The 26,088-nt window shown below is 41.2% G+C and overlaps 1 protein-coding gene across 2 annotated transcripts in view; it reads left to right on the plus strand.

Moving 5' to 3' along the window:
• tusc3 (tumor suppressor candidate 3) overlaps positions 1 to 25,871 on the plus strand; it is a 62,375-nt gene extending 36,504 nt beyond the window's left edge. For both annotated transcript variants that reach the window (XM_079158905.1, XM_079158904.1), the window contains 4 exons: positions 11,128 to 11,191; positions 14,313 to 14,387; positions 24,180 to 24,270; positions 25,612 to 25,871. In XM_079158905.1, coding sequence (XP_079015031.1) covers positions 11,128 to 11,191; positions 14,313 to 14,387; positions 24,180 to 24,270; positions 25,612 to 25,627 — 246 coding nt within the window. In that variant the 3' untranslated portion in view covers positions 25,628 to 25,871. The remainder of the gene's footprint in view (positions 1 to 11,127; positions 11,192 to 14,312; positions 14,388 to 24,179; positions 24,271 to 25,611) is intronic.
• The last annotated feature ends 217 nt before the right edge of the window (positions 25,872 to 26,088 follow it).

Below are 26,088 nucleotides of genomic sequence, written 5' to 3' on the forward strand. Positions count from 1 at the left end.
TCTCGGAGCCGAGCCGCTGCTCCTTCGCGTCGAAAGGGGCCAGCTGAGGTGGTTCAGGCGTCTGATCAGAATGCCTCCCGGACGCCTCCCTTTAGAGGTTTTCCAATTATGTCCAACTAGTAAGACCCGGAACATGCTGGAGAGATTACATATCTCGTATGGCCTGGGAACACCTCGGGGTTCCCCAGGAGGAGCTGCAAAGCGCTGCTGGGAAGAGGGGCGTCCGGAAAAACCTCCTAAGCCTGCTGACCCCCGGATAAGCGGAAGCTAATGAACGGAACTTTTTTACTTTATTACATTAAACTGAGAGAGATGCATGTTACATTTTAAACGTGTGCGTATTTTAAGATCAGACAAACCCTTTTCACAATTGTTTGTAAGACTCCCATATGCTTTATTTGGTACACTTGTACAGTCAAATGCAATCCAATACATTCATACATTTCCAAAAATGGACATTATGACTTTGTAAAGATAGATGTTATTGCAAAGCTGTCGTATTGGATTGCATTAGATTGCACTGGTGTATACAACTAGACCACTGAGTGTATGCGAACCTATTATGGGAAATTATAGTATGCAAACCCATTGAGGGCTGGCTTTATTATGCTATAACTATCCTGTTAAGCCCCCTACAGGCCCGTCCTCTTAGGCCTTGTAGCCTAACCTTAATCATTCCTCTTCCGCAGCAGTAGCCTCATTGATAACCCCAGTGACTTACACGCTTTAACCCAACCACATGTTCTTCATCTTGAAGGGCAGGTTTCTATTTTGTAGCCACTCAACCAAGGTAGCTGCAGAGATGGCCTCTTTAGATCTTGTGTAAATGGCCGTCATATCCGTCTTGCGTCCTCCCTCCCTTCACACCTTTTTCCCCACCTTCGTCCTCCCTCCTATGCTTTAAATCCTTCTTTTTCCCTGTGAACAGTGAATAGCTTGAACTGGGCAGATGATATTGAATAGATACCAGCCTTATCTTTGCTGTTCTACTTCCATCCTCTTTTCGTGTTACTTCCTCTCACCTCGCTCTCTAATCTCCCACTCTCCTCCTCTCTCTCGCTCTCTCTCTCTCTCTCTCTCTCTTTCTCCCCCTTTCTCCCCAGACACTGTAATTCCTTTAAAATGATGAGCGAGCGAGGCCAGGTAGACTATATTGAAAGGATTTGTCAACTGATGAATGGCACGACGAAGCAGATGAAATTGTAGTGAGCGTCTCACTGTGCAGCCAAGAAAATACTGTTCGCTCATTTTTGCTCAAACACTTCCACACACACACAAAAGAAATGGGACATAGATACAGTTGTGCTTTGACAAAATGTGTGCGCTAATACACATACGCACATGGGCCAAGCCTACGTACGCGGTAACTTCATACATGCGCACACGATTAAGCCAAACTCCTACATATGACTAACCCACTCAAAATACTACAAACACAGTTATGTACACAAAAAAAATCAAACAATTCAAAGTCACACACGCGGCTGAAAAGATTTTGAGCCGCGTCAGAAGGGAGAGGAGGTTTAAAGAAAAAAAAAAAAAGAAAGTCAGGGGAAGAAAGTAAAGGAAAGAAGTTTTCTCATGATAAAAGTTTTTTATGACTAGTTATAATATAAACAAACTGTCTCAGCCTAAAAGGAAGGACATCTTAAGGAAGGAAATGGTTTATTAATTCTTTTTTTATAGCATTTCCGCCAGTGTTTGATTATGTTTGACAGTGTTTGACACTATTGACTGATGACATTATCATATTTCCAGCTGATTTCACATGATTGGTTGATGGCTTTTTAGCGGCTGTTGGCAGCAGCCCTCTCTACGTTATTTCTAATCTTTCAGATTTAAAAAAAAAAAAACAGCTGTCACTTTTATTGGCTCTCTGCAAATATTTGACTTTTGGCTCGCAGAGAGCATCATTGTGTGGTCGATGCCGGTCAGTGTGAGTGCTGCTTCAGATTTTGCTTTACCTGCACACCTCTGTCTGTCTGTGTGTATGGATTTGATTGAGTCAGACAATGCTCGTGTGTTTATCTGGGTGTTTCTTTGAGCCGGTATGGAGAGAATTGAACAGTGTAGTGAAGCAGAGAAATAAATGGTCCTTTAGGCTGGATATTTCTCTAGACTAGTAGACATTGACCTCTCCGTCTCTCCACAAACACACACACAGCCTCACATGAAATGATTGGAACCATTGTTTTTAGCAGAAAACTGTAATTAACAATGGTATAACCATTTATACATACCTACTTCATTTTAAGGACGTGTTTGTACCATTGACTCCTGTCTCATGACTGTATACAAACCATTCCTCTTTTGTGGAGCAGTTTTTACTCCACAGCACAAATTCCTTGGTCAAAGTTGACCGTGATGATTCATAACGCAGCAGCAGCAGCAGCAGCAGCTCATGAATGTATTTTCGGCCCTAAACCATCCAGTGCTTTTAAAAACTAACACTAGTATTTTAAAATCAATGATTTGACACACTGGAAGCCGGTGTAAAGATCCAAGAAGTAGAGTGATGTGATCCACTCTCCTGGTCAGCAGAGTCAGCTGCTGCTGTCTAAACAAGTTCAAGTCCTCCAGAGGCTGAAGCCCTTTAACTCTATCGGCTGAAAGCAGCAGTTACAATTCATCTGAATAACAAAACATGCCATACGACCGACTATAGCTAAAAGCACGAATTTCTATAGTGAAATCGTGCTAAACTTCCTAGCTTAACGTCCGTTGAAAACTTTGTCAATCCTTTGCAACCCGAAGTCCAACTGAAGGAATTTCTGACAAATCCAACTATGGATTGGTTTAACGCACCAAGCTGGTGACTGTAGTCACCTGGTGATGTCGTCACATACATCCGCGTGTTGTTTGCTTAATTATGGTAGGATTCACTTTACCCTCAAGAGCGAATCCACTGCTGTTCCACTGAAATGTTTTTGTTTTCTTTCAAAGCGAAGAAAACTGGTTTTAAATGCTTTTAATTGACGCTTGGGTAATTAAACGGCACTCTCCACGGACTGTGCAAACATTGAACTGCATTAAACAGTGAGCATATAATGAGATTTTAAAGCATCACCTGAATCCCTGAAATAGACTACCGTATTTGTTTAGATGAAGGGTTCAGTGAACCTGCCCATAGTCCCTTTGCTGTGCCGGATGAATCCCCCCCCCCAATATGCTCTCAAGTCTGGTTAGTTAGACATTTAATCGTTGATGTGTTGCTGCTCTTTTCTCCCTTCACTAAAAAAAATAATTTAACTTCTAATATTGAAAACCAGCCATCAATCATAAATAATGAATTTCCTTTTTGTCCACTCTAAAATTATCTACAAATCCTTTTTTCAACATTTCCAGTCGACTCGTGACTTCGCTCCTTCATGCATCAGTTTAAGTGTCGTGTGTAGTTTACAGGTCTGATTCAATCTGGCAACCAATCGTTCTCTCCTTTGGTTTTCACTTGCTCTCATTCTACGTTGCAGGTATTTAGCCGGCACTCTTACCCAGAGTACCTTGCAAGGTTCACTTCCTAGATCGCCTATCATTGTAACCAACACACACAGTCGTGCCGATCCTCTGTTTGTACAAATGACGCACCTGTGTCCACTCCATCTCTCTTCCTCTCTGTTACTTACTCTTTCTCCTCTCTGCTCTTTCTGCTTTGTTGACTTTTCATTTATCCCTCTTCCTGTCTGAGTGCCTCCTGACCTTTTACCAAACAAAACACACACACACACACTATACCCACACATATACATGATACAGGATGGAAAAGGATGAATATAGCTATTTATAAAGGTTATCTGCCCCACAGCTATTAACAGCTAACACTACAGCAGTCTGTTTTTAGCGATAGTATGGTCAAGAGAAGAGAAGGAGGGACAAGGTTTGCTCATTGCTCATATACTTTGCTTTATCCGCGTCAACATAACTCGCCAATAATGCCAACTATTCCATTTTTATTGGTACTTAACGTTCTTGTCGCTTATGTTTTCCGTGACATGTAGCACTCTAGGATGTGACTCATTGAGGGAACCATTGACGGCCACTTGTGAAAGCCTGTTCTCAACCTCATTTTAATACAATAATAAACATGTGGGATGCCTATGGCCCTCCTCTGTGTGTATGCATGCGTATATGTAAATGCGTATTACACGCCTGCATTGGTGCAGACACTTAATTTGCTTCAAAGTCTGACAAATGGGCTGTCTCATGCAGGTCTTATATAAACAAGGCTTTTTAATGTCAATGTATTCAAATGAGTCCATGAACACAGACACACTCACATCTTTGTTCTTGTATTAGAAATAATGTAAACACTTATATTCCCGGGATCTTGATCTGAGAACATACTAATGAAACAAATACTGTCGTAAATTATCCTCAGGGGAGGTAAAGGTCTAGACATAGTTTAGATTTCCAACGTTGATATTTAGATTTTTGAGTGAGCTAACCTTTTAACATTTATTTTCTTGAGACCCTCTGGAGGAATAATCTCATGACTAAGTTTACATTTTGCATAGACCTTTTCTTTAAGTTATTCAGTGCGTTCAGCGTTTTATACCCCAGGATGTGGTAAATAAAAAGGTGGATAGAATAGTAATTGTTTTCACAATTGCCTTGGACAACCCCCGATAAACATGCTTTTAAGGAAATTAATGATTTTCCTGTTTATACTGTGATTTATGGTGGAAATTCGTAGCATAATAATGAATGGTAGCCTTAACAAGTGGTAAAATGTATAAATACATTTGAGTAAACTGACTTTGACCATTACATTCCCATCACATTTCTTTTATTTACCAGTTGGTCAGATTCTTTCGCATACACGAAAGATTCCCTGTTTTTTAACGACCAAAAGACTCTATGTTTTCAGCTCATTCACAGAGATGGGTCTCTTTAAAACACTAATCCATCAGATTAATTGGACCAGTAGCAGATTAAAGTTGTGCCAGACAGCTCCACAGCATGAACCTGCCTGAATTTATGAAGGTGAGCCGCAGTGAGGCTGTTTAAAATTGGAAAGAAAGAAGTATATGTCAGCATGCTGTGTTTTAACACTACATCAAAAATGGTGACATGTAACAGCATTTAATAGCAGTGAGAGTGTCAAAGACAGACAAAATACTTTTGCTGGGGACTGAGGAAGCATTTTGCCCACTTTCAACTTTAGTAATTTCCACTTCTGTGTTGCACCGTACGAACACTCAACAAACACTTTCCCGAAAGGCAACAAGTCCCAATAGGCTATAAATTAATAAACATCTCTTATGCTATGAAATTGAAGATCCCCAAATACGGTTTGCATTTTCCTCCTTCCATCTGGATGATGCCGTCAAAAGCGCATTAGCATGTTCAATGTGCTTCCATTCACCCTACAATGGTGGATTCTACACACAACTCTCTCTCTGTTGCTGACTGGGAACCGGCAGGCGGGGTCTTCCTGCTCTGGCCTTTCAGTTGCACCTGCAATAGTGTGACTGACTCGCGATCACCACGTTTGACCCTTTGTGTTACATTACGGTCATTTTAGCAGACGCTTTTATCCAAAGCAACTTACAATTCAGATTCTATCACACACGCCGTAGGCACAGCTACGGGAGCAATTTTGGGGTTAAGTGTCTTGCTCAAGGACACATCGACATGCGACTAGCGGACCCGGGGATTGAAGGACGGCCCTGCTCTGCACAGTTAGCCACAGTTATATACTTTGACACTTTAACGGCTGTTTAAGGCAAACGCAGCTGTTTTGTAGTTGTGCATCAGTAAAGTTTCTCTTTTGATTCTCCAAATAAACCTCACCTTGCCTTAAATGTTATTAACAAGTAGTTATATTCAGTAGAAGCATTGGAATCTGTCTTCATCTCTATGTTATGTAGATTAATTTGACTCGGTCCATTGTAATTCAAATACATATAAGATAAATCGTTTGTGGCATAATGTCCGGCCACATTTTAAAGACTGCGTGGGCTCAAGTGTCCCCGTTGGTCTGTGTAGGTAACCTGTGTGTTCGAGAGTTATAGAGTGTGACTATTGTGTTCCATTCATCTCCATGTTAGCTTAACGAGCTGTGGCTGCTTTTTACTTCCAGACCACCATGATGCCTTACAACTTTCTAATGAGCACACACTTCTTTCACAAAGACAAATTCTCCCTAAATAGTCTCATTCACAAACACGCATTTACTTACTGGTTTTTGGTAGACACATGCAAAGCTACATACACTGACACACACACACACACACACACACACACACACACACACACACACACACACACACACACACACACAGACACACAGTCTCAGCTCTGCACACTAATGAATAGAGCTCCTGCATTCTAATCCATCAGATTAATTGGAAGTGCCTGGCCATGGATTGAGGACTTTTTTCATCCCCCCCAAGCACTGCTGGTGCTCACAGCCTCTATCTGCAGTTTGTGTTTATATAACACGAGGAAAGCAGTGTCTTGAAAAAAAAAAAAAAGTTTAGTAATGAAAACAATCCACCCTTGGATACTGATGCAGTTGTCTCTTATTAGTCTGTATTATTTTTCCAAGCTTTTTGCAGGAGTTATGTGATTTTTTTTAGTTTTTATTTTGTCCCCCCCCCACACACACACTTCCCTTTAATGCCTCATCGAATCATATTGTACTTGATTTAGCATTTGTTTCCCAGAGTGTGTGGCACAGCTGTGGAAAGTACTTCTTTCATTGCTCTGTATTTACATCTTTTCCCCGCACACAGTTATTGAACATTATACAAAGATACCCTTGCACTTTGAGTCTTGGATAACATCATTGATACATTTTGACAAGAAACTAGTCAGGCTACTTTGCAGATGTAGACTTTTAATACAAAATATGAATCAACTAATAAACTAGGATTAATGACGAAGCGATAAATATCTTTTAAATATATGAAGTAGTTTTTTCGCTCCATCTTTACCAGCGGCAACATTAAAATGATGAACACATTAATGCATCAATAATTGTTATCCAATGATATAGGCCTACCATAAATATATCATGTGAATTCTGCATGAGTATAGGAAATAGAACCGGAGATGTAGTTGTTGACTTTGGCGTTTCTAAGACGTTGCCCACCTCCTATAAAGTCTAAAGGTTGGATTTATTGCACAGTGGTTGTGTTTGAGTGCACTGCATGTGGCTCGCTATACTTTATAAACTGGCTCAGATAAAGCTCGGAAGGGCTCTCAATTGAAATGATTGCTGTTCTGGAATGTAAAGGAGGACCTACAAAAATACTTGCCAAGTTCCATGAATATGTTCTTCAACAGATGAGTCAATCGTAACGCACAACTGCTCCTCATACACAGTCATTTGTGTGTACACAGTGACCAAGTCCCTAAATTGTATGTGCGTGCTATGTAGGAATGTTGTGCCAGCTAGACAAAGCTGTGTTTTGAATTTTTCCACATTGATTTGAGGCCTTTTTTTTTTTTTTAAACATCTACTGTCCAGCGGGTTCCTCATTACATGACGTATGTATATTAATGATGAACAGAGTTATACCTCCTTCTATTCAGTTGGTCATCTGCATGCTAATAAATGCCGCTGCATTTACTTGTTAAAGGATGATTATTCTTTTAATAGGTGGATACATTATTCTAGTTTTGATGGCACTGTAAACAATTGTTTTTTTTTTCAATGAGTTATTCCAGCAGCAAACTGCACATCTGGTGTTATTACAGTAAACCTTTTAGTCCAATATAAATGTTGGCATATTTGAGTTATTGGTACAGCTCCTGCTATTTTTGAGTTATCAATCTCACTCAGCCAATCATCAGTCCGTTGTATAAGTGTTGTACGGGTTAATTAACCCTTTTTGTATGCACCTTGATGTTTGATACTCACTGTTATTGTTAAAGTAGTCTTGGATCTAGACGTGAATAATCCTCTATAATCTTGCTGTGCTCAGGAAGAATACGTATAGGTCTACTATTAGGCCCACTGAAAGATGACTTATTATCTCCTCCTTCCACAGTACAGGATACACCCCACATAGCCGACATCTGTTCAATACCTGACATAATGGACCCAAATGTAATCAGCAGTGATGCTTAGCACCTTGCTTTCGACATTGTATACGCCGCCTGCTCTGCCATATTCAGGAAGAATCTTCAGTAATATTTCTAACATCTCTCGCCTCAACGCAGTTGAATTGAAACCTACAATTCTTGCTATCCGTTATTTCCTTCTCAGTTCACAATGGGTAGACTCAGTACCAGCTCAGGCTCTACCTCAGGTTGTTTACCTTATTGCTGTATTGAAATAGCTTTAAGCAACGCTTGCAGTCGCACTTTCAGTTGTTCGCGTCGTGAAAAGGAATGCAAGAAGCAATCTCTCGCCAACTTCAGAAAAGTGCAACGCAACCCACACAAACTTTTGTTCATTGTGTTAATACAGGAGCCTTGGTTTGTCAGTCAATAATGAAAGCATCTTGATAACGATTCCAAATCCCTCCTTAATGCAGAGCAACAGTTTTGTGTTGAAGACAAAAGGATCTGTTTCAGCATTGAGCCTTTTGTCGCCTCTATGTCTGCTTTCAAGTGCAAAGATTCTTCATTTATCTCCACTGAAGCAAGAATAAGCCGTCCACCCTTTACTCCGCCTCCTTTGTCATCCTCTATTCATCTTCCCATCCTTATTCCTGTCTGATAGGGAAAGAAATGAACACTGGGGCAGTCAAGTGGAAAAACAGACCCTAGATGTGCCGTAAACCTAGACGCTAATAATCTGCTGGGATTCAACAATGTGAAACACACCGAAAGACTTCCTTCCTCTCGCTCTCCTATTTGTCTCATTTCCACAAGACTTCCACTCTGTCTTCCTTTGTCTGTCTCTCTCTCTCTCTCTCTCTCTCTCTCTCTCTCTGCTTTTCTCCCATCACACACACACACACACACACAAATGGATGCCACACACGAAACTGACGTCCTATCAGAGAAGCTTGCTTGTGCGGCGCTTGAGCTTTGGCCATTGTGCGGGAGACTTTCTTCAAAGGTTGAGACAATGGGTACTGACTGGAACAGAGAGATATACGCAGAGCAAATTGACACCTCAATGGGAATGCGTCACACTGGCTGGCTAGTTGGAATATATTTACATACAAATACATTGTTACAGTCAAGTATCAAGGGTTAATGTAAAGATTTAGGAACACTAAATTGATGTCCCTGTCCAAACTGTAGCCGAATACTAATTCTAATTTGAATTCTATCCAAGTTTCAACTCTCAGAAGAAGTATGGACTGACTGACATGAACTCCTTTTGCAAAAAGCCATTAAGCTTGAGGTGATAGTGACACCTTTGCTTATACACGTTAATACTGAGACAACACTTTAGAGTCTAATGGTGCACACAATTCCCGGTTCAACTAACTAAAAACTTCAACCACCACGCTCCATGATTATGTCTGACAATACAAGAAGACAACGCCATTGTTTTTTGAAGACTATAGTCATTTCTTTCATCACGAATGTTGATACTTGCATCAAGTTCATCTTGGTTCCTCATCTTCAATTAAATCTCAACAGAGTATGTGCTGTGGTTGCATCATTAGTCCCTGCAAATAAACATAAAGAGGTTCAAGAGCTCTAAGGTAGTGAAATAGGGGGAGAAAAAAAGTCAAATGCGGCACTGAGAAAATACGAAAGTTTTGGATTTGTAGTGATAGCATCATAGAGATAAAGGGGCTTCATTTCCCTGTGATTTATTCGCACAAACTATTAGCATTTGGTCTGAAAAGACTGGTTGTTGGCAAGTAAGAAAAAGGAATTTCATATGATGGAGTATCTGTACACTCATACAGCAGGTCTGGAAATAAATGATCTTAAATCACTTGTTCGTGCCAACGGAAATTGTTGGTACGAGAGATTTTCTTTCCTTGTTTCTCTTCATGCGGCCCGTTTCCCCTCACACACTTAGCAATAACGGTTGCCCCCCCCTCAGCAACACGCCCCTCTCCTCCTTTCTTCCTCCACTTTTGCTTCGTTGGCGTCTGCCCTCAGACCGGCTCATATTACTTAACACCCGCACTCTTGAGAATTGGCAACCAATCAAAAATGACAAACGACAACCTGTGAGCGCGGCATTACTGACTCCCACTGAATGACTGCGACTCTCCATATGAATAGAAATCTGTATACATTATGTGTCACGCTATCCATTTTTTCCGTAACAAAGCAGAGGTTATGAGATCTCTTTGACGGGGGTTTGAAGCAGCATTAATGCTGGACGGATACATAATGGAAATGGTTGTACAGTACCTACAGGTTTAACAGTGGGAGTCTCCATTTAGAGGACGGGGGGTTCAAATAATATTTCCTCTGTCTATATGCGAGTGTTCCTGTAAGATTAGATTGACCTCTTTGCCCACTCAGTGAAAAGGCAGCACCTCTACCACACCTACGCACTACAGGGGAGAAATCTCTGTGACGCACAATACCAAAGCACGCACGCACTCTTAAACTGGCGTGCACGCACACACAAATGACATATTCAATTATGTGAGGAAAACCATGTGTGGTTCCATCAAACACACACACACACACACAAGAATCTTGTTGCCCTGCTGAATGCACGACGTATCCTTGGAGGAAAAAGTACTGGCCTCTCTAGATCCTCAGTGTCCATTAAAGCAAAAGATGGGATCAAGCCAGGAAGTGGATGCCGTTTTGGCAACAACAAAGTCCAGGTTTGCATATATTGGGGACAGTTATTATACTCAAAATATAAAAGTGCCATATTTCAAGCCAGGTTCATAAGTCATTAGAAGTTTATCTCTTGGGATAGATTGGGAGGTTACTCTTTCCGTAACCTAATATTCAAGCGAGAGGTTTTTCAGAAAAGGTTATGACTTTTTTTATTGAAGATTTTCTCTCCTCACTGTTTCCAACTTTCCTGTTCGATGTTGCCTCCTGCACAATATTATTCTTTACCATTCATAACTCAACTCGCCGTTTCCTTACTGGATTCTTCTTTATTTCTTTTAATTCAGAAATGAAACTGAGGGTGGAACCTAGTGTGACTTATTTTCAGTTGAAATGAACAATGTTAATCTCATATGTCTCTCTCTCTCTCTCTCTCTCTTTCCCTTTTCTTTCTCTCCTCCACAGAGTTATATTCATGGCAGCAGTCAGGCTCAGTTTGTGGCGGAGTCTCACATCATCCTTCTTCTGAGTATCCTTTCCCCAACGCGTTTGTGTTTGAATGTCTCACGCGTTGACATAAATTGAAACGCGGTGCGGCAAAATGCTAATCATCCAGAGCAGTTTAACTATCTGTGAAATGTCCAACAGCTCATCTCGGCACCAAATTCCTTTTAATTCTCCACCTGCTGACTCGCACCACATTGGAAGCCACCTTATATGTGTCTGAAATATGTGTATATGTGTCTGAGCACACGATTGCTTTGTCATCTGTGTGCGTTCTCCATAGGGAGGCTGCCTGCCGCACTGAACAAACAGGCAATACAAAGACTAGGGATTGTCCTCTTTTAACTTGTGTGTCTGTGTTTGTGTGCTTTTGGCAGGGTAAATGCTTCTGTGCTCTGTTTGTCTTCTTCTCTGTCTGCTTGTATACCTGTGTGTCCTTGCACTGGTGCTTTTGTCTCTGTGTGGGTAATGATACCGTTCATTCCTAGCTGTTGTGTTTGTCCCCGTGGGAAATAGCGGGTCCAAGGTCGCACCTGCTGCAGAGCAATATTTGTTTGTCCACACTAACACAGTTTTATTTTATTTATTTTTTTTCGGCCCATCTGATTACATCTAAATGAAACACACATTCACACCTGCTGTAACGCTGACACGCCTACGCTTGGTGTCTGTGCAGGTTGTTTAAACACATTGTATGACTGTCATAGATGCAGTTTCCCCGTGGATGTAACCTTGTAAAATTTCTCATACAGAGGAATACACACACACACACACACACACACACACACACACACACACACACACACACACACACACACTCGGGTACTACGTGAAGTTGCATATCTATACCATTTTAGGATGAGATAGAAACAGATAAATGTATTTCTCTGTTGCTATGATCTCCCCACAATAGTCGGATGGGACCAGATCAATGAATTGTGTCAACCCAACATAAAGCATTGCCGTTCAGGCTGACCTGTCTGCCATGGTAAAACCCCACACGCCACTGATTAGGTGAAGACACACAGGTGGGGATTCTCTCTGAGGAAAATGTCTATGTCCTCTCAGCCTCTTGGCTGTATGTGTGAAGTATCTTGGAAGCTGCTCTCTGTAACTTGCAGGTCTTCAAACTCCAGCAAAGATAACATCAAATGACAGGTTTCTGATGATGAATGTTTGTATACTGTGTAAATGGCTGACAGACCAGCTCACATGAAAGCATTTTATTCATGGAAAATGATGAAGTTAGACGGCATCGACAAACCTCTTAATACCAGCGGATAGAAAATGTCTCAAATGTGACTGGTTTTGGTTTGTACCCCAAACCAGAGACAACACTGTATATTGTCTACTAATCAATGAAAGAACATCGGTTTTAGCTTTAAAGCAGAATATAACAAAATACATAAAGCTAACATTCAAACATTCACAGTTTAAAGGGTAGAATGCCTAAAAAGCGAATGAGTTTTAAATATAAACTGAACATTGTAGCAAATCATGGCATTCCGTGTCAACAAACTAGATTTTATTACTTGCAAATTTGTGCCAATTTGGTATTTCGATGATATCTCAAACTCCGAGCCGTTTCAATGAAGTGAAGTGGAAGCACTCGGTTGGGACACTAGTATCAAAGCTTTTGGATCTTTTTGTTTTGGTCATGTGCACATAAGCCAGTCCTGTCCCAAAATTGTACCAATCTTAAATATTCCGGTTTGACTTTAATCTCGATCAGCCTCACAGGATAAAGGACATTTCACTCTAATGATATGCATGTGGATGGAGTGTGAATGTTTCCCAGAGTGATTAGGGTGCACCACGACAGATAAAATAAATGCAGATGGCGGAACAAAAATTCAGTGCAGTTGCATGATCTTACTCTATACACTGATAATGATCCATTTGTTATTATAAGTTCGCACTGTGGCAGAGCTTCCTGCAAGCGCCCAGGCTGCCGCACACATTGCTGTCTGTGGAGATATCTCTCGTGTTTGTGTCATATCATGTCTTTCGCATACAAGCCGACGCCTGAATCTCCCCATGTGGCAGCTTTTGTTTGTGCACCCCTTCAGGATTTCTTCAGTCATAATGATTGGTATGCAGCGCACGCTGAAGAAAAACATCTGTAATTATGAGCCACCTGAAGCTGTGCTTTGCAGTGATTGTAGGAAAAAAGCGTTGAAGTGTTGAATGGAGCACTGCTTGCTTCTGTAAAAAAAAAAAAAGATATGTTCACAAAACAAAATGTCACACTTTCAACAGCTCAAAAACGTTAACGATAGCTAAATACTACAAGTGCATAGTGCGATGACCGTACTATGCACACATTGTCTCAATGTAGCCCCACCTAGTTCAAGCTCTCTACATAGACGGGGGAAACTCTTCAAAAACATAAAGAAAATAGAAGAAAGCCTTGCAGAGGAAATATGTTCTCCACCTCTCCATGGTCAGATTTATCTGCAAGTCACTGCAGATTCTACAAACTGTAGTGCTCACAATTTACACTACATCAGAGCATCAAGGCCATGGCTGTGACATGTGTTTCCTGTGCCAAATTGAATTGAATTGGGGAAACCATTATGATGTTTTTCTTCCAATGGTTAGGTTGTACCACTGCCGATTCAATTCAGTAGTGGAATAATGAAAGAGTGTTTTGAGTTGCCTTGTGATCTCTTGCCCTCTCACAAAACGGTTTGTGATTCATTCAGCAAAACACATTTTCTCCTTTTTATAATGCTGTATTGGGAATACTAGGGAAGGGGCCAGGGACCTGTGAACCAAGTCTCTCCTGATTACATCGTAGTTGCAGTACACCATCAACTATGGCCCTCAACATTTGCAGTTTAATGAACTCCTCTCTGACACTGTCTCAACCAAACATGACGCTTGTGAGCTTCAATTGAAAAGTATTTATTGTAAGCCTATCGTCCTGGACTCCTTTTGATTCACGTTATTGTTTCCAAACCGTTCATATGAACTCGGTGCCGTCACGCACTGACCGATGTTCTGGCGAATCTGTTTAAGTGCACATATGCGCATATATGTGCGGGCATATGTGTGTCCAGCACTTCTTCCTGGGTCAGTGTGTACTTCCAGCTTCTCCCACTCCTGTATGCTAGTGTGTTGTTTCCTTGACGACCTTGTCCCAGATGCTGCAATCACCATGGGGATGGTGCTGCTAAATGAGGCTGCCACCTCCAAGGGAGATGTTGGCAAGAGGAGAAGTGAGTAGTACTTTTTTTTTCCCGTTTCAAGCTTAAGTTCTGAGTGAAGCAATTCTCAGCTGTGTGTGTGTGTGTGTGTGCGTGCGTGCGTGCGTGCGTGCGTGCGTGCGTGCGTGCGTGCGTGCGTGCGTGGCATTGATGTTAGTGCCACCTTGTAACTAACAGTTAGGTGATTTGTCCTTGCTACGCCCAAAGTGTATTCATCAAAATCCATGTTTCAAGAGGTAGCACTGGTGTTTGAGAGGTTAAACATTCTTGGATAAGAAACACAGATCCTGTAAAACATTCATTCTTATTTTGTATCTTGTTATTATAACTGAGAAAAACTGGGGCCGTCGATCGATGGACAAACATGAACTAATTAACCGCTTTTGTTCTCCTTAAGACTGAAGCGTGTAATGGAATTAATGTAGAATCAACTCAAAATAAATATATTTAAATTCAAATACTATTTTTTTACAGCATCATTTCAACTTAGAACACAGATTCCAGTCAGCTTGAAAGGCTTTTTATTATATGCACTAACAAACTATAATAATACAAACCAAGCCTATTAAAAGCCATTCAAAAGCTTAGAATGCACAATTTCTTAAAAGCACTGATACAAATGATGATTAACAACAACAAAAAAGTGTTACACCTGCCTGTTGAATTTCAAAATAGGTCACATTATTCCATGCAAATATGAAAAAAAAGAGGAAATATTTCTGCACCGTGCTTGCAACTGAAACAGCTGTGCACGCAAACTAGCGCTTTCACATCACTCCGGGCAGAATATCTCTGCTCGCGCAAGTAAAATTGAAGCCTGCGAGGAGAAAACCCTGCTTTGAGAGCGAGGAGCGTCCCCTGGCGCATGACTCATCTGTGCTTGCGGATATTGACAGCGATTTGCCTTCATAGTCATCATTGACGTGTGCCATAACGCCCAAGAAGTTATCATCACTCACAGAAGTCCGATGATCCCCTGTGAGGGCGGCGGCCCTTTTCCAGCTCAAGCATGCTCGTCCACCTCGCCCTCCCGTCTTCATACAAAGTGTCTATTCTGGACACGATGAGTTTCTCTCGAGGTTGGAATAGAAGCGGTGCAATTCGAATGATTCCTCTCAGTCCATCTTTTACTGTGTTTAGCTTTCCACTTCAGCCCAAAGCATTAGTTAACGTACCTTCTCACTTACAGTTTTTAATATTCTCCCAGAAATACCAGGTGACAATGAAACTTTCCCGCCTAAGACTCCATTGTTGTCCTTCTCCGTCTTCAGCCAGGTTGGTTTGGTTTGGTGGAAACACGATGTCAGCTGTTACAGGAAGTAAACGAAACACAGCTGTGTTAAATAGGTTCATCTTCTTCAACATGTTAAACATTTAAAATCAAACACAAAAGTTAACAAGTTCATTTTGACATGATGAAAAGTTAAACATTTTAATGAGTTACACATAGACATTCACCAACAGACATAAATGTGTTTACCGAGTACAATTTCCTCCAGTCAAAGGCAAACCACAAGTCCACATATTAACAAGAAATTGTCCCGGCTGCTGTTTACAGTTTGGCCTCCGTGATCTCTTGGAAAAGACCATCATCTGACTGTAACATTAACCTCAAGAGAAATTATTTTCTTCTTTGAGATTGGATTTACACTCTGCTACTTCATAATCAGTTATTTCTTTGCGGCGCCCTTTGCTTCTATTCTCGTTCACTGGAAAAAACAACATTTCATTACTTGCGGCTCTCCAACCACTCCAGGCTACACTGAATACGACGAGATGTGTTCGGACTCGCCCCTTAAGCGTTGTGCTCAGTAGCCTGTGTTTTGTTGGAATACATGCCCTATTTCTTGAGCATACTGTAATTTACACCTTACGGTTGGAACAGTAGGCGCACTAGAAGACAGAAGCGCATTACAAGATGCACAAAGAAATATGAGTAACAGCGAAATGCAAAGCTACGCTGAAAGTTATGTTTAACGGTGCTCTGTGGAGTTGTAAATAAATAAAATGTATGTTTACATTCAATATTACTCATCAAAACTCATCACGTGTGTCCACCAGGTCGAACTAACCTGATGAATGCATCTTTTCTAATAAAACTTAAGCAAAGACAAATTTTTCCTTAATTGAACCTGCGGAATATGTGTGAGCATGCATCCTGCGACAACACAGCAAGAACCGACTCGCAGAAAAACCGCTCCACAATACTACTTAGAGAGCAAAAACTCCCCATGCTGCTGTTCCAGTTTTATTTAATAGTAGTTGTAATAGTTGTTACTTAACCAGCAGACAACTCAGAAAAATGTGCCATTGCAGTAATCAAGACGATTTTCTACCAAAGAAATGGTCGAGGTGAAAACACTTCTGTCTGTAGATAATCCAGAGTTACGAGAGTAATTGATTCTGAAAAGACACATTTATGTAGATTTATTTTTTTCAGATTTAACAATTGAATTCAAAAAACAATTTCACTCTTCCCCGTTGTAGTTGGGTGAACAGCAGTAGTTCCAGAGAGACAGCGTCAGGAACGCTCTTGCTTCATACCAGCCATGACACGTGTGTGAGGTGCCACGTGTTTGTATTTCTGTCTGTCTGTGGACAGCTTTTTGTCTTAAGATTGAGATGGGACGCTCCTGCACACATGTCCTCACACACACTATGTGTAAATGAACCATCATGGCAGTACCTTCATCAGTATGAAGTGTATTTGCATAACTGTCAATTAGCTGGAGCCGCTCTAAGAATGAGAAGCACTTGTTTCACTGTCCAGTTAATCAGTGAGATGACCCCTCATGTGCCCCATAAGTACCTCTGAATGCACAACCACAGTATTTAGTTTTCAGCATTTAGATGTGCTTTGTGAATGCTTGACGGTTGATACACTAAGTAGATGCATGTGGTATAGTCAAAATTAACCTGATGTGCTCTGTGAAGAAAATGATTTAGATTGCTTGTAATTGGTCAAGAAAATCTTGAGACAATGACCGCACGCTCCCAAACGGACCGACGGCCTCTCACGATGTCCTGATGATCAAAATTGTTCTTATTCTACAAAAATACCACATCAAATCCAAAATCATTTTATGGGAGCAAATCAAACCCACTCACAATCTGCATGAGATTAACATCTGATTTACTTTAGCAAGAAGTCCATAACTAGTTACAGTGTGGAGGTCACAAAGACCTTAATTAAAGGCAAAGTTAGTCATACCTCACATTTAAATAGTGTTCTTCTTATTAAAGGAAAGAGATTTTAAAACATTTACCAAGGCTGCACTTCAGCTCAACCATGAAAAAGTCATTTGTGTGACTGTTACCACACTTTACTCTGGAATGACAAAATAAATCATGCTCAGAAATAAGGAAAAATACTAATCATCTCAACAGGTGGAGGACCACCACAGTAGAGGCAGCAGAGTCCACATACCAGAGCAGGTGGATGATATATATATATACAGTATACGATCAATGTGGCTGATCCCTGGATTACCAGGTTACCAGCAGTCAAATGCACTTTTGTAAAGGTCGCGTTAAACGCGTTAGAATCCCACTGGTGCAGTAGCAGCTCGATTAAAATATGCTTATTAATTCATGCTCCTTCCTATTTTTGTTTGTCATTAAAAAAACATTCTGCTAATTCCTTATCCCTGCTCTTTTTCTTTCTTGAGAGGCATTTTTTTTTGTTTATTTACTTTTCGATAAAAAATGTCATTCCTTAAATGAATGTTCCCTTACCTAATTACATCTTTAGCTCTGTGCATTTTATGATAACAAGTACCGGAAGACAAGAAACAGAAACAAAAGGAAAAAACATTTGGCATAAAAGCACAGAACATTGCAGGCAACAGGCAGTGCTAGCTGACAAGATTCCTAAGGTCATTTTAAAAACATGTTTTTAAAAGGTTAATTATACGAATTTATATTCAAACTAAGGAGACTTGCATTTCCTAAGCTCATCAGCCTCATCAGGCTCTGGCAGCCATAGTTTTCATCTTTTCACCTGCTCTTGAAAGCTGAAGAAATTTCTCTGTAACCAGACCCCCTTGCAAGGGCATAATCAGTCCAGCATAATGCACATTCCACCACATGTACAGGAAGAGGTAGATTTGCACACCATTGATTACACTGAAGGTGAAGCTCCGATATCAGTCAGAACTCGAGGCCAGTGTGTCTCTAGTCGCAGAATATGTCCTTCTATATCCTTGTGCACCCAAGCCCACCCTTCTCCTGTCTGGTAGGAAAAAAGGAGACTCTTTGTATGTTAAGCAATTATAATAAGGTGCTATGAACTGTAAAAAGGTTTCAGGGTTCTATATATATATATATATATATAATAATCTATGAGCAGCTTTGTTACTGGTGGTCATGCACAATTAAGACCAGATATTTCTGAAACCGTGTTAATCAAGGATAATGTTAGAACTCATTTGTGTGGTTATGCAGGTGGGAGTGTAGGGCGGGTCACACAAACACAGGACTTTCACTAAGGAGACTGCTGTTCATATGAAGCAACGTTGACCTATTTTGTGCGACAAACACACTTATTTTAACCCAAACCGTGATCTTTTCCTAAACTTAACCAAGGCAAGGCAAGTTTATTTGTATCGCACATTTCAACAAGGCAGTTCAAAGTGCTTCACATAAAACCATTAAAAGCATCAAAATATAAGGCAAAAGTAAAGGAGATTTGAAAACAATTAAGAACATTCATTGAAACATTAAAAACAGTCATTAAAACACAAAAAATCAGTGTAAGAAATACAATACAGTAGTAAAATGCAGAAATGCAGGAAATTGATTAATATCCTTGAATCTGGTTCAATTAAAGGCAGCAGCGAACAGAAAAGTCTTCAATCTTGATTTAAAGGAGCCGAGGGTCTCAGCAGACCTGCAGCTTTCCATGTAGTTGTGTTCATAATAAACCAGTGATTGAGGTGCTGTAGAATGTCTGCTGTAAGTGTATGTTCAGTGTGGTGGTTTTGAAGCATAAGGCCACTGACCGAGCGGCGGTATTTGACGAGTTGGGTCTGAGAATGTGTTGAGACCAGCTTTAAAATACTTCATGTGGGACCGTCGACATGTGCTGTCATTTACAGACAAGCCTGAGTGTTGCGCGTGCAACCCCAGTTCATTATTTGAAATAGGCGGTGGTCACTTAACCACACTAATGGCATTCTAGCTTTCAACCGTTTTCCTTTGCTGCCCAAGCATAGATTCTGCATAATCTCTAGATTATGAAGAGGGGAGTTAGATATTAGATGGCCCGTAATGATAATTACCTCAAACACAGAGACACTGTTACACACAAGTGCATTTTAATTAGACTGGGTGTGATGAAAAAGAAACTCCAGAAGCCTTTCAATGCCTCTGTGAGGCCACAAACTTATGCGCGCACACAAAAAAAAAAATCTGAAGGCAAGATTAATAACTTTTTGTTCTACTTTACCCATGAGCTCTCCTTGAGATGTTAAAGCTTGGCAATTAAAATGATAATGACTTTATAACTACCTCAAGACGTGTTTCTCAGTATCGGGCCAAAAAAAAAAAAAGAAGAAGACTTCCATACCTCCACACACAGACACACATGCACTGTGTTAGGATGACATATCACGTGTACATCGAGGATGAGTCATTTATCAATTCTCTTGTCAGCTCAATCATTTCCAACAGGTCTCTCTCTCCTTTTCCCTTTTCATCCAATTATCCTCCGTCTCCGTCTATCTCTTGCCCTGTCCTCTTTTTTTTTTTATTGTATCAACTACTTTAATTCAACCTCTTTTGTTTGTGCAATTTCCACCTGCTACTTTAAATAAACTGAAGCAAAGACATCACGCAGATCACATTTTGCCGCAGCACATGCATACTAATGCCGACAGAAACCGGTTATGTAAAGCACACGCGACATCCAGACGCGAGCCTGCATAAAATACACAGTTCTATATCCCACGCACTGCTGTCATTGAGTTGACACACATATGGACACACAAATTAAATAAGTGCATTATAAAGCAGCACAGCGAATAGTCGGTTGTCGGTAATAGAGAGAGGATTAGGCTTGAATTGTAGTGTAATCACTGAACGTGGGTGTTAAATCCCTGGCATATAGCTTCCATGCTGCTGAGTGCAGCTACAAGAAGTTGTCTGCTGCTTCCACGGGCATCTGTCGAAGAAATCACAGCGCACACGTGGCTTCTCAGCAAGGGAGTTACTGAACTAGTAAATGGAGTTCCAAAATCACGACATATGCAATACCAGTGGAAGAAGGGGGGATGTGATCGACGGAGGGAAGGTGAAAGGGAATGGGAGCGAAATGTCAAGGAGGGCGAAGACGGAGTGGGAAGGAGAAATTGAAGAGTCGGGGGAAAGAGGGAGATGGGTCTGTGAAGGAACGAAATACAGTAGAGGCTACTTTAATGCAACAACTCTATATCTACCTTATCTGCCTGGTGAAATGCCAACGTCAAGACAACGGAAAAACAGGGGTGTCAGGAGAACTGATACTTTGGTACCAAGTCAATGTCAAAAATCAGAAAATGTGATGGTACTTGTTTTTAATATAGTATACCGCAGGTACTGTAGGCACCGGGCATCAGTGCCTCGTCCCGGGGACCATGGGAACATTTCCCTGACGATGCTGAATTGTGAACAGCAAATTTGTGTTGAAATCTGCAGGAGAGCTCGTAACGTTAGCCGTTAATTAACTGCCGGTGGGCATCACCAAAATCGCTAAAAGTTCAGCTAATGTACGGAGGTTGCATTGAGGTACATTATGAGGCATTCAAGCTCTGTTCAGTACAAATTAGTATTGGGGTCAAGGTAAATGATAACGTTCAAATGTAATCTTGTAAAATGTTGTTCTTGGCGAGGCATTTAATGCGGATCATCAGGGATTATCTTGAAGCTGTGGGATTTACCGTATTTGTTTTTTACCATGCTATAGAATTGAGAACCGTTGAATTTGACTGGTATCTGTATCGACTACTAAATTCGTGGTTGCGTGACATCCCTAATGAAATCTTACAGGAGTCCAAATTAAATCCAGCCAACTGTAGGACATGACCCCAAAATGCAAAGACTCAAAGTGTCTCCTCATTTAGCTCTTAGTTTGTGTGATGAGTGATATTTAAATGCCCAAGGAAAAAAAACACAGTTTACTCTCAATGTTGAATTATTTCTTTAATAGAGAGAGAGCCAAAGGGGGGAAATCAGTTTTCACAGCCTGCACATGTAGATGTGCCTCACTTCAATGTGCAGTCTGTGTGATACTAGTACGTTTGTTTTTCTGGTTGGAATATTAAAGAAACATGTTACCAAGAACTTGAGTCCATTCAACATGTATCTACAAGCCCTGGTTCACTTGTAATTGGGTAATGTGGACATTAATAATCCAAACAAAAGAAGCAGCCGGCTTTTCTGTCGCAATTTAGCATAAAAATAATTGTGGGTGGTCGTAACCAGAGGCTGAGTCGGTTAATGTCTCTTGAAGCCAGTTGCTCACCAAAGAATGAACTGAAGAACCATTTAGCATCCTAATATCTGTTCATACTTGTCCTCCTAATGAGGTAGGCTTAACTTAATATGTTTATTGGCTCCCCCGTGCTGGTGAAAGGTACATTTATTTCTACCATGCCAATATATCATGATTTGAATTGAGCCAAGTCGTACAGTCAAAAGACGGATTACCACCTTTGTCACTGAGGGAAATCATTGGGCTTAAACAACTTGTCATTTCGCCAAGGTCATAAATCACTTTCATTAGCATGCTTAGCGTGCGTCATTATCCACGGAAGCATACTAAGATACCTCTCAGTCATAACTGATGCGCTATGGGAAACACATCCCACTACACTTAATGAAGATACACAGACGTTCTGTCGCTCACGTCCTCGCAGGCACATATGTAGATGTGGCAACTCAGGGAACACAGGGCCAGAGGGGCTCTCCCTGGGGACGCACTCTGAAATATGCAGTGCTCTCAATCAAGTCACTCGGTCAATGTCACACACACACACACACAGGTTTGTAATACAATACTTTTCAGGACATTGTCTTGAATAAGTCATCAGTGTAACCTTTATTTAACCCCAGATCCGTCCTCTCACCTATCAACATTTTTAAGTCAAAAATGACAAAAATACTTTTAGCAATTTACCCTCTTGGCTGATGCCCTTTGATCCTCACAAGAATAGAAGGAAAATAAAGCGCGCGCACGCACACATACGCTGATTGCTAAGTGGGCCTCCTGTGTATTTGAGAGTGTAAGTGTGTGTGCTTGTAGATGCATTAGGACTTGAATGTTATATCAATTGCTGCCCCTCTCTCAAACACAATACAGCCGCTGAGGTTTGCGTGTATGTGCGTGTTGGTGTGCGTGTTGGTGTGTGTGTGTGTGCGTGCGCGCAATGACTCCTTTGTGGGATTATAAATGTATGATTTGTGTATAACGTGAAAGAAAGAAAGTAGAACAGTCATGTTGGAACTGACACTGAGCAGGGAGAGCAAATGTAGTCTCATACACACATCCAAAACAGATCACAGGACAACACACACACACACACACACACACACACACACACACACACAGAAGACGTAAACCATTGTAGCCCCAAATATGAATGACGGCCCATACGCACAAAGTTAAACTGAGAATCTGTGATACACTTCCAAGCCAAATCTTTTGTTCTGACGTTGCCTTACACGCATTACTTTACATACTTTACATTACACACACACACACAATCACACACACACACACACACACACACACACATTACTTTACACACGCACACACACACACAGAGCGAGAACCAGCACATATCTCACTATTTAGTCTCCAGGAGAGGTCCTCATCCTAATCCCTGATTAACAATATCAGTCGGCGGTGACAGTTTAATTTAACACAGTCCCTCTCAAGGATTAGCCGCTACATGAGGGTGTGTGTGTGCACACACACTCATGCACCCAGACACACAGACACTCACAATTCCCCTGCAGATTAAAGATCATGCCTATGTATATTTCACTTTAGAATAGCCACCGAGGAAATAAGATGGTAGTAGTTGCAAACACAATTTTCTGCAGCACAGCAGGGTTGATGATGAGAAAGAGTCAGTGGCACATACATGTAATGGATTACATAAAGTAAATATTTAATAAGGTTTTGGCATGATGAAGAGCCCCAGGCATTGTTTGAGACGTCCCTTCTATCAGCATTATAGCAAATGTCAAATATAAATGTTCTCATCATTTGGCTGTGTGTATGTCGGGCTGTGTAGGTGCTTACGTGTGTGTGTGTGTGTGTGTGTGTGTGTGTGTGTGTGTGTGTGTGTGTGTGTGTGTGTGTGTGTGTGTGTGTGTGTGTGTGTGTTTGTGCGATCCACCAACATGAAGAGAAGAAGATGCTTTCAGTGTGTACCATGTCTAAATTCTGCGGGCACATTCAATTTGAACAGGGATCAAACGGAGCGTGTTGCATCAGTGGTTATAATGTGCGTGACATGATTTAAATGGTTGCCTTTAGCCAGGAATCAAACATTCTCACGGGCCATTGTCTAATAATTATTATGCATATATAAGGGTGTCTGCAGGATTTGCAAAAAGTTGTGAAATTATGGAAACTCAAAAGCATCAGGTGTGATTCTAGTAACTTTTACGTTACGAAACGTTTTATAGACCATGTCGCAGTTTCTTAGTGTGTTGTATTTTTAACTTAATGACAATTTGTGTGTGTGTGTGTGTGTGTGTGTGTGTGTGTGTGTGTGTGTGTGTGTGTGTGTGTGTGTGTGTGTGTGTCTCTCCTTCCAGTCATCTGCCTGGTTGGCCTTGGCCTGGTGGTGTTTTTCTTCAGCTTCCTGCTCTCCATTTTCAGGTCCAAGTACCATGGATACCCCTACAGGTAACCATAGCAACTGTACAGCAGCACTGGACAGATGCTCACACACACACAAGTTTCATCCAACTTACTCAACAGTTATTCACACGCGATATACAATGAATCTTAAAAATCCCTGAAGTTGACATAAAATCGCTACAAAGTTATTGCAGACACGGTGAAAAAAAATCCAGGCCAAAACCGGATCCATCCATTCCCATTATTGCATCGATCGTCAGACAGCTGTTCGATTGGAAACACTCCCATCAAAAATGCACAGGCCACAGCGCCAAGGTTCCTCCTCTGAAGACCAATCCGCCAGCTGAAAACCTGGCGATACATACAAGCGCATTCACATGTCTCTTCTTCTCTAGCCTGATTACTAGAACTCAGGGAACCATCATGAGTGTGTTTCTGTCGTGTCGGGCATCACACAGTGAACGTGTTTGGACACTAAAGCCCTTCAGCTTAGGGAGCCAGAACAGCAGCAATTTGGTGCCACTTTGAGCTAAAGGTCACCACTACATTAAAAAAAAAAAAAGATTTAATGTGTGACAGAAAACACTCCTCAGAGGTCCAATTCATCCCTTCTGGTGCAGCCTGTGGGATATTACAGCACAACGCAGGAACACCTCCAGCTGCAGGAACTCACCTCTGCAGCTGGAGGGGATTCGTGTTGTTGGGGTTACTTTCACCGGGGCAGATCACTTACGGGGGCTTTAACCCTGCTGCGACCTGTGGCTTGAAATAGGATCAGCTGGCATTGTGCCAGCTCAGTGGAGGGGCTTAACGATGATTGTTGTCTAGTGACTTTGATGGAAAGATTAGGTGTGGTATAAAACAGGCAATGCTTTATTTCACAGGTGCATATTAATTAACTGAATGTTTTCTTCCTGCTGCTCGTTAATCAATTCAACTATACAGAAGACAGATTTGTAGAGCGGTAAAGTTGCGGATGGCTCTTAAAATGGGAATACAGCTTGAGAGCAACTGTCTTGATGCATTTTTAATTACTACAAATCAGGCCAGTGTAGTGTTTGTTGTTTTATGTGAGACATAGAAACATTTACGTCTGTTTAGTAGTCAGGAAGCAGTCAGTATCAGTGTCTTCAGCTAGCTTTAGAGCTCTTTTGCCTCATTTAAATGCCTCCAGAAACAGTTTCAACCTGCAGCATCTACCAAGAAACTCACCAACAGCCACACTTTGTTGTGGCCTCTGCTAACAAATGTGTTGTTGTGCAACACAAGCCACGACTAAAAGAACCTGTATTGCTTTTATCCCTTTTGTGTGTTCTCTCCCTATTATCTTCTTTGTTTCTCTCCTGTCCTCTTCCTCACTCCCTCTAATCCTCCTCTGTCTCTCAGCTTCCTTATTAAGTGACAGAAAAGACAGAAGAGGAGGTCAGCGGATTGGCCGAGAAGCGGTGGGTTAGAAGAAGAGGAGTCGACCAGATACTTGACGAGGAGGAGGCAGCGTCAATATTGAGTCGAGAGTGCATGGTGGAGTTTCTTTTTGTGTGTTGTTGTTGTTGTCTTTTTTATCGACTCCTATCATAAACTCCGCTAGTTGAATAGAAAATAAATTATTCCTTCTTACACTGGAAAATAAAGGTGTTTGGCATGTCTCTGTGTATTTTTGTCATTTTTTGATGGTCCCCCTTTTCAGTGATTGAATATTCTGTGTTGGCTATATATACTTGTGACTGTGCTGTGCTGTTTTTAATCCATTGTATTGCATTTTATTTATAAAAGCTGTGTCGCAGGTTGAAGGGAGAGACACAGACGCAGAGAGTAAAGTGGGAGTTGAGAGGGCGGGAAGTCAAGCAGCAGGTCAGGAAGATG

This window comes from Pholis gunnellus (genome assembly GCF_910591455.1).
Source record: "Pholis gunnellus genome assembly, chromosome: 5".
Classification (NCBI taxonomy): Eukaryota; Metazoa; Chordata; class Actinopteri; order Perciformes; family Pholidae; genus Pholis; species Pholis gunnellus.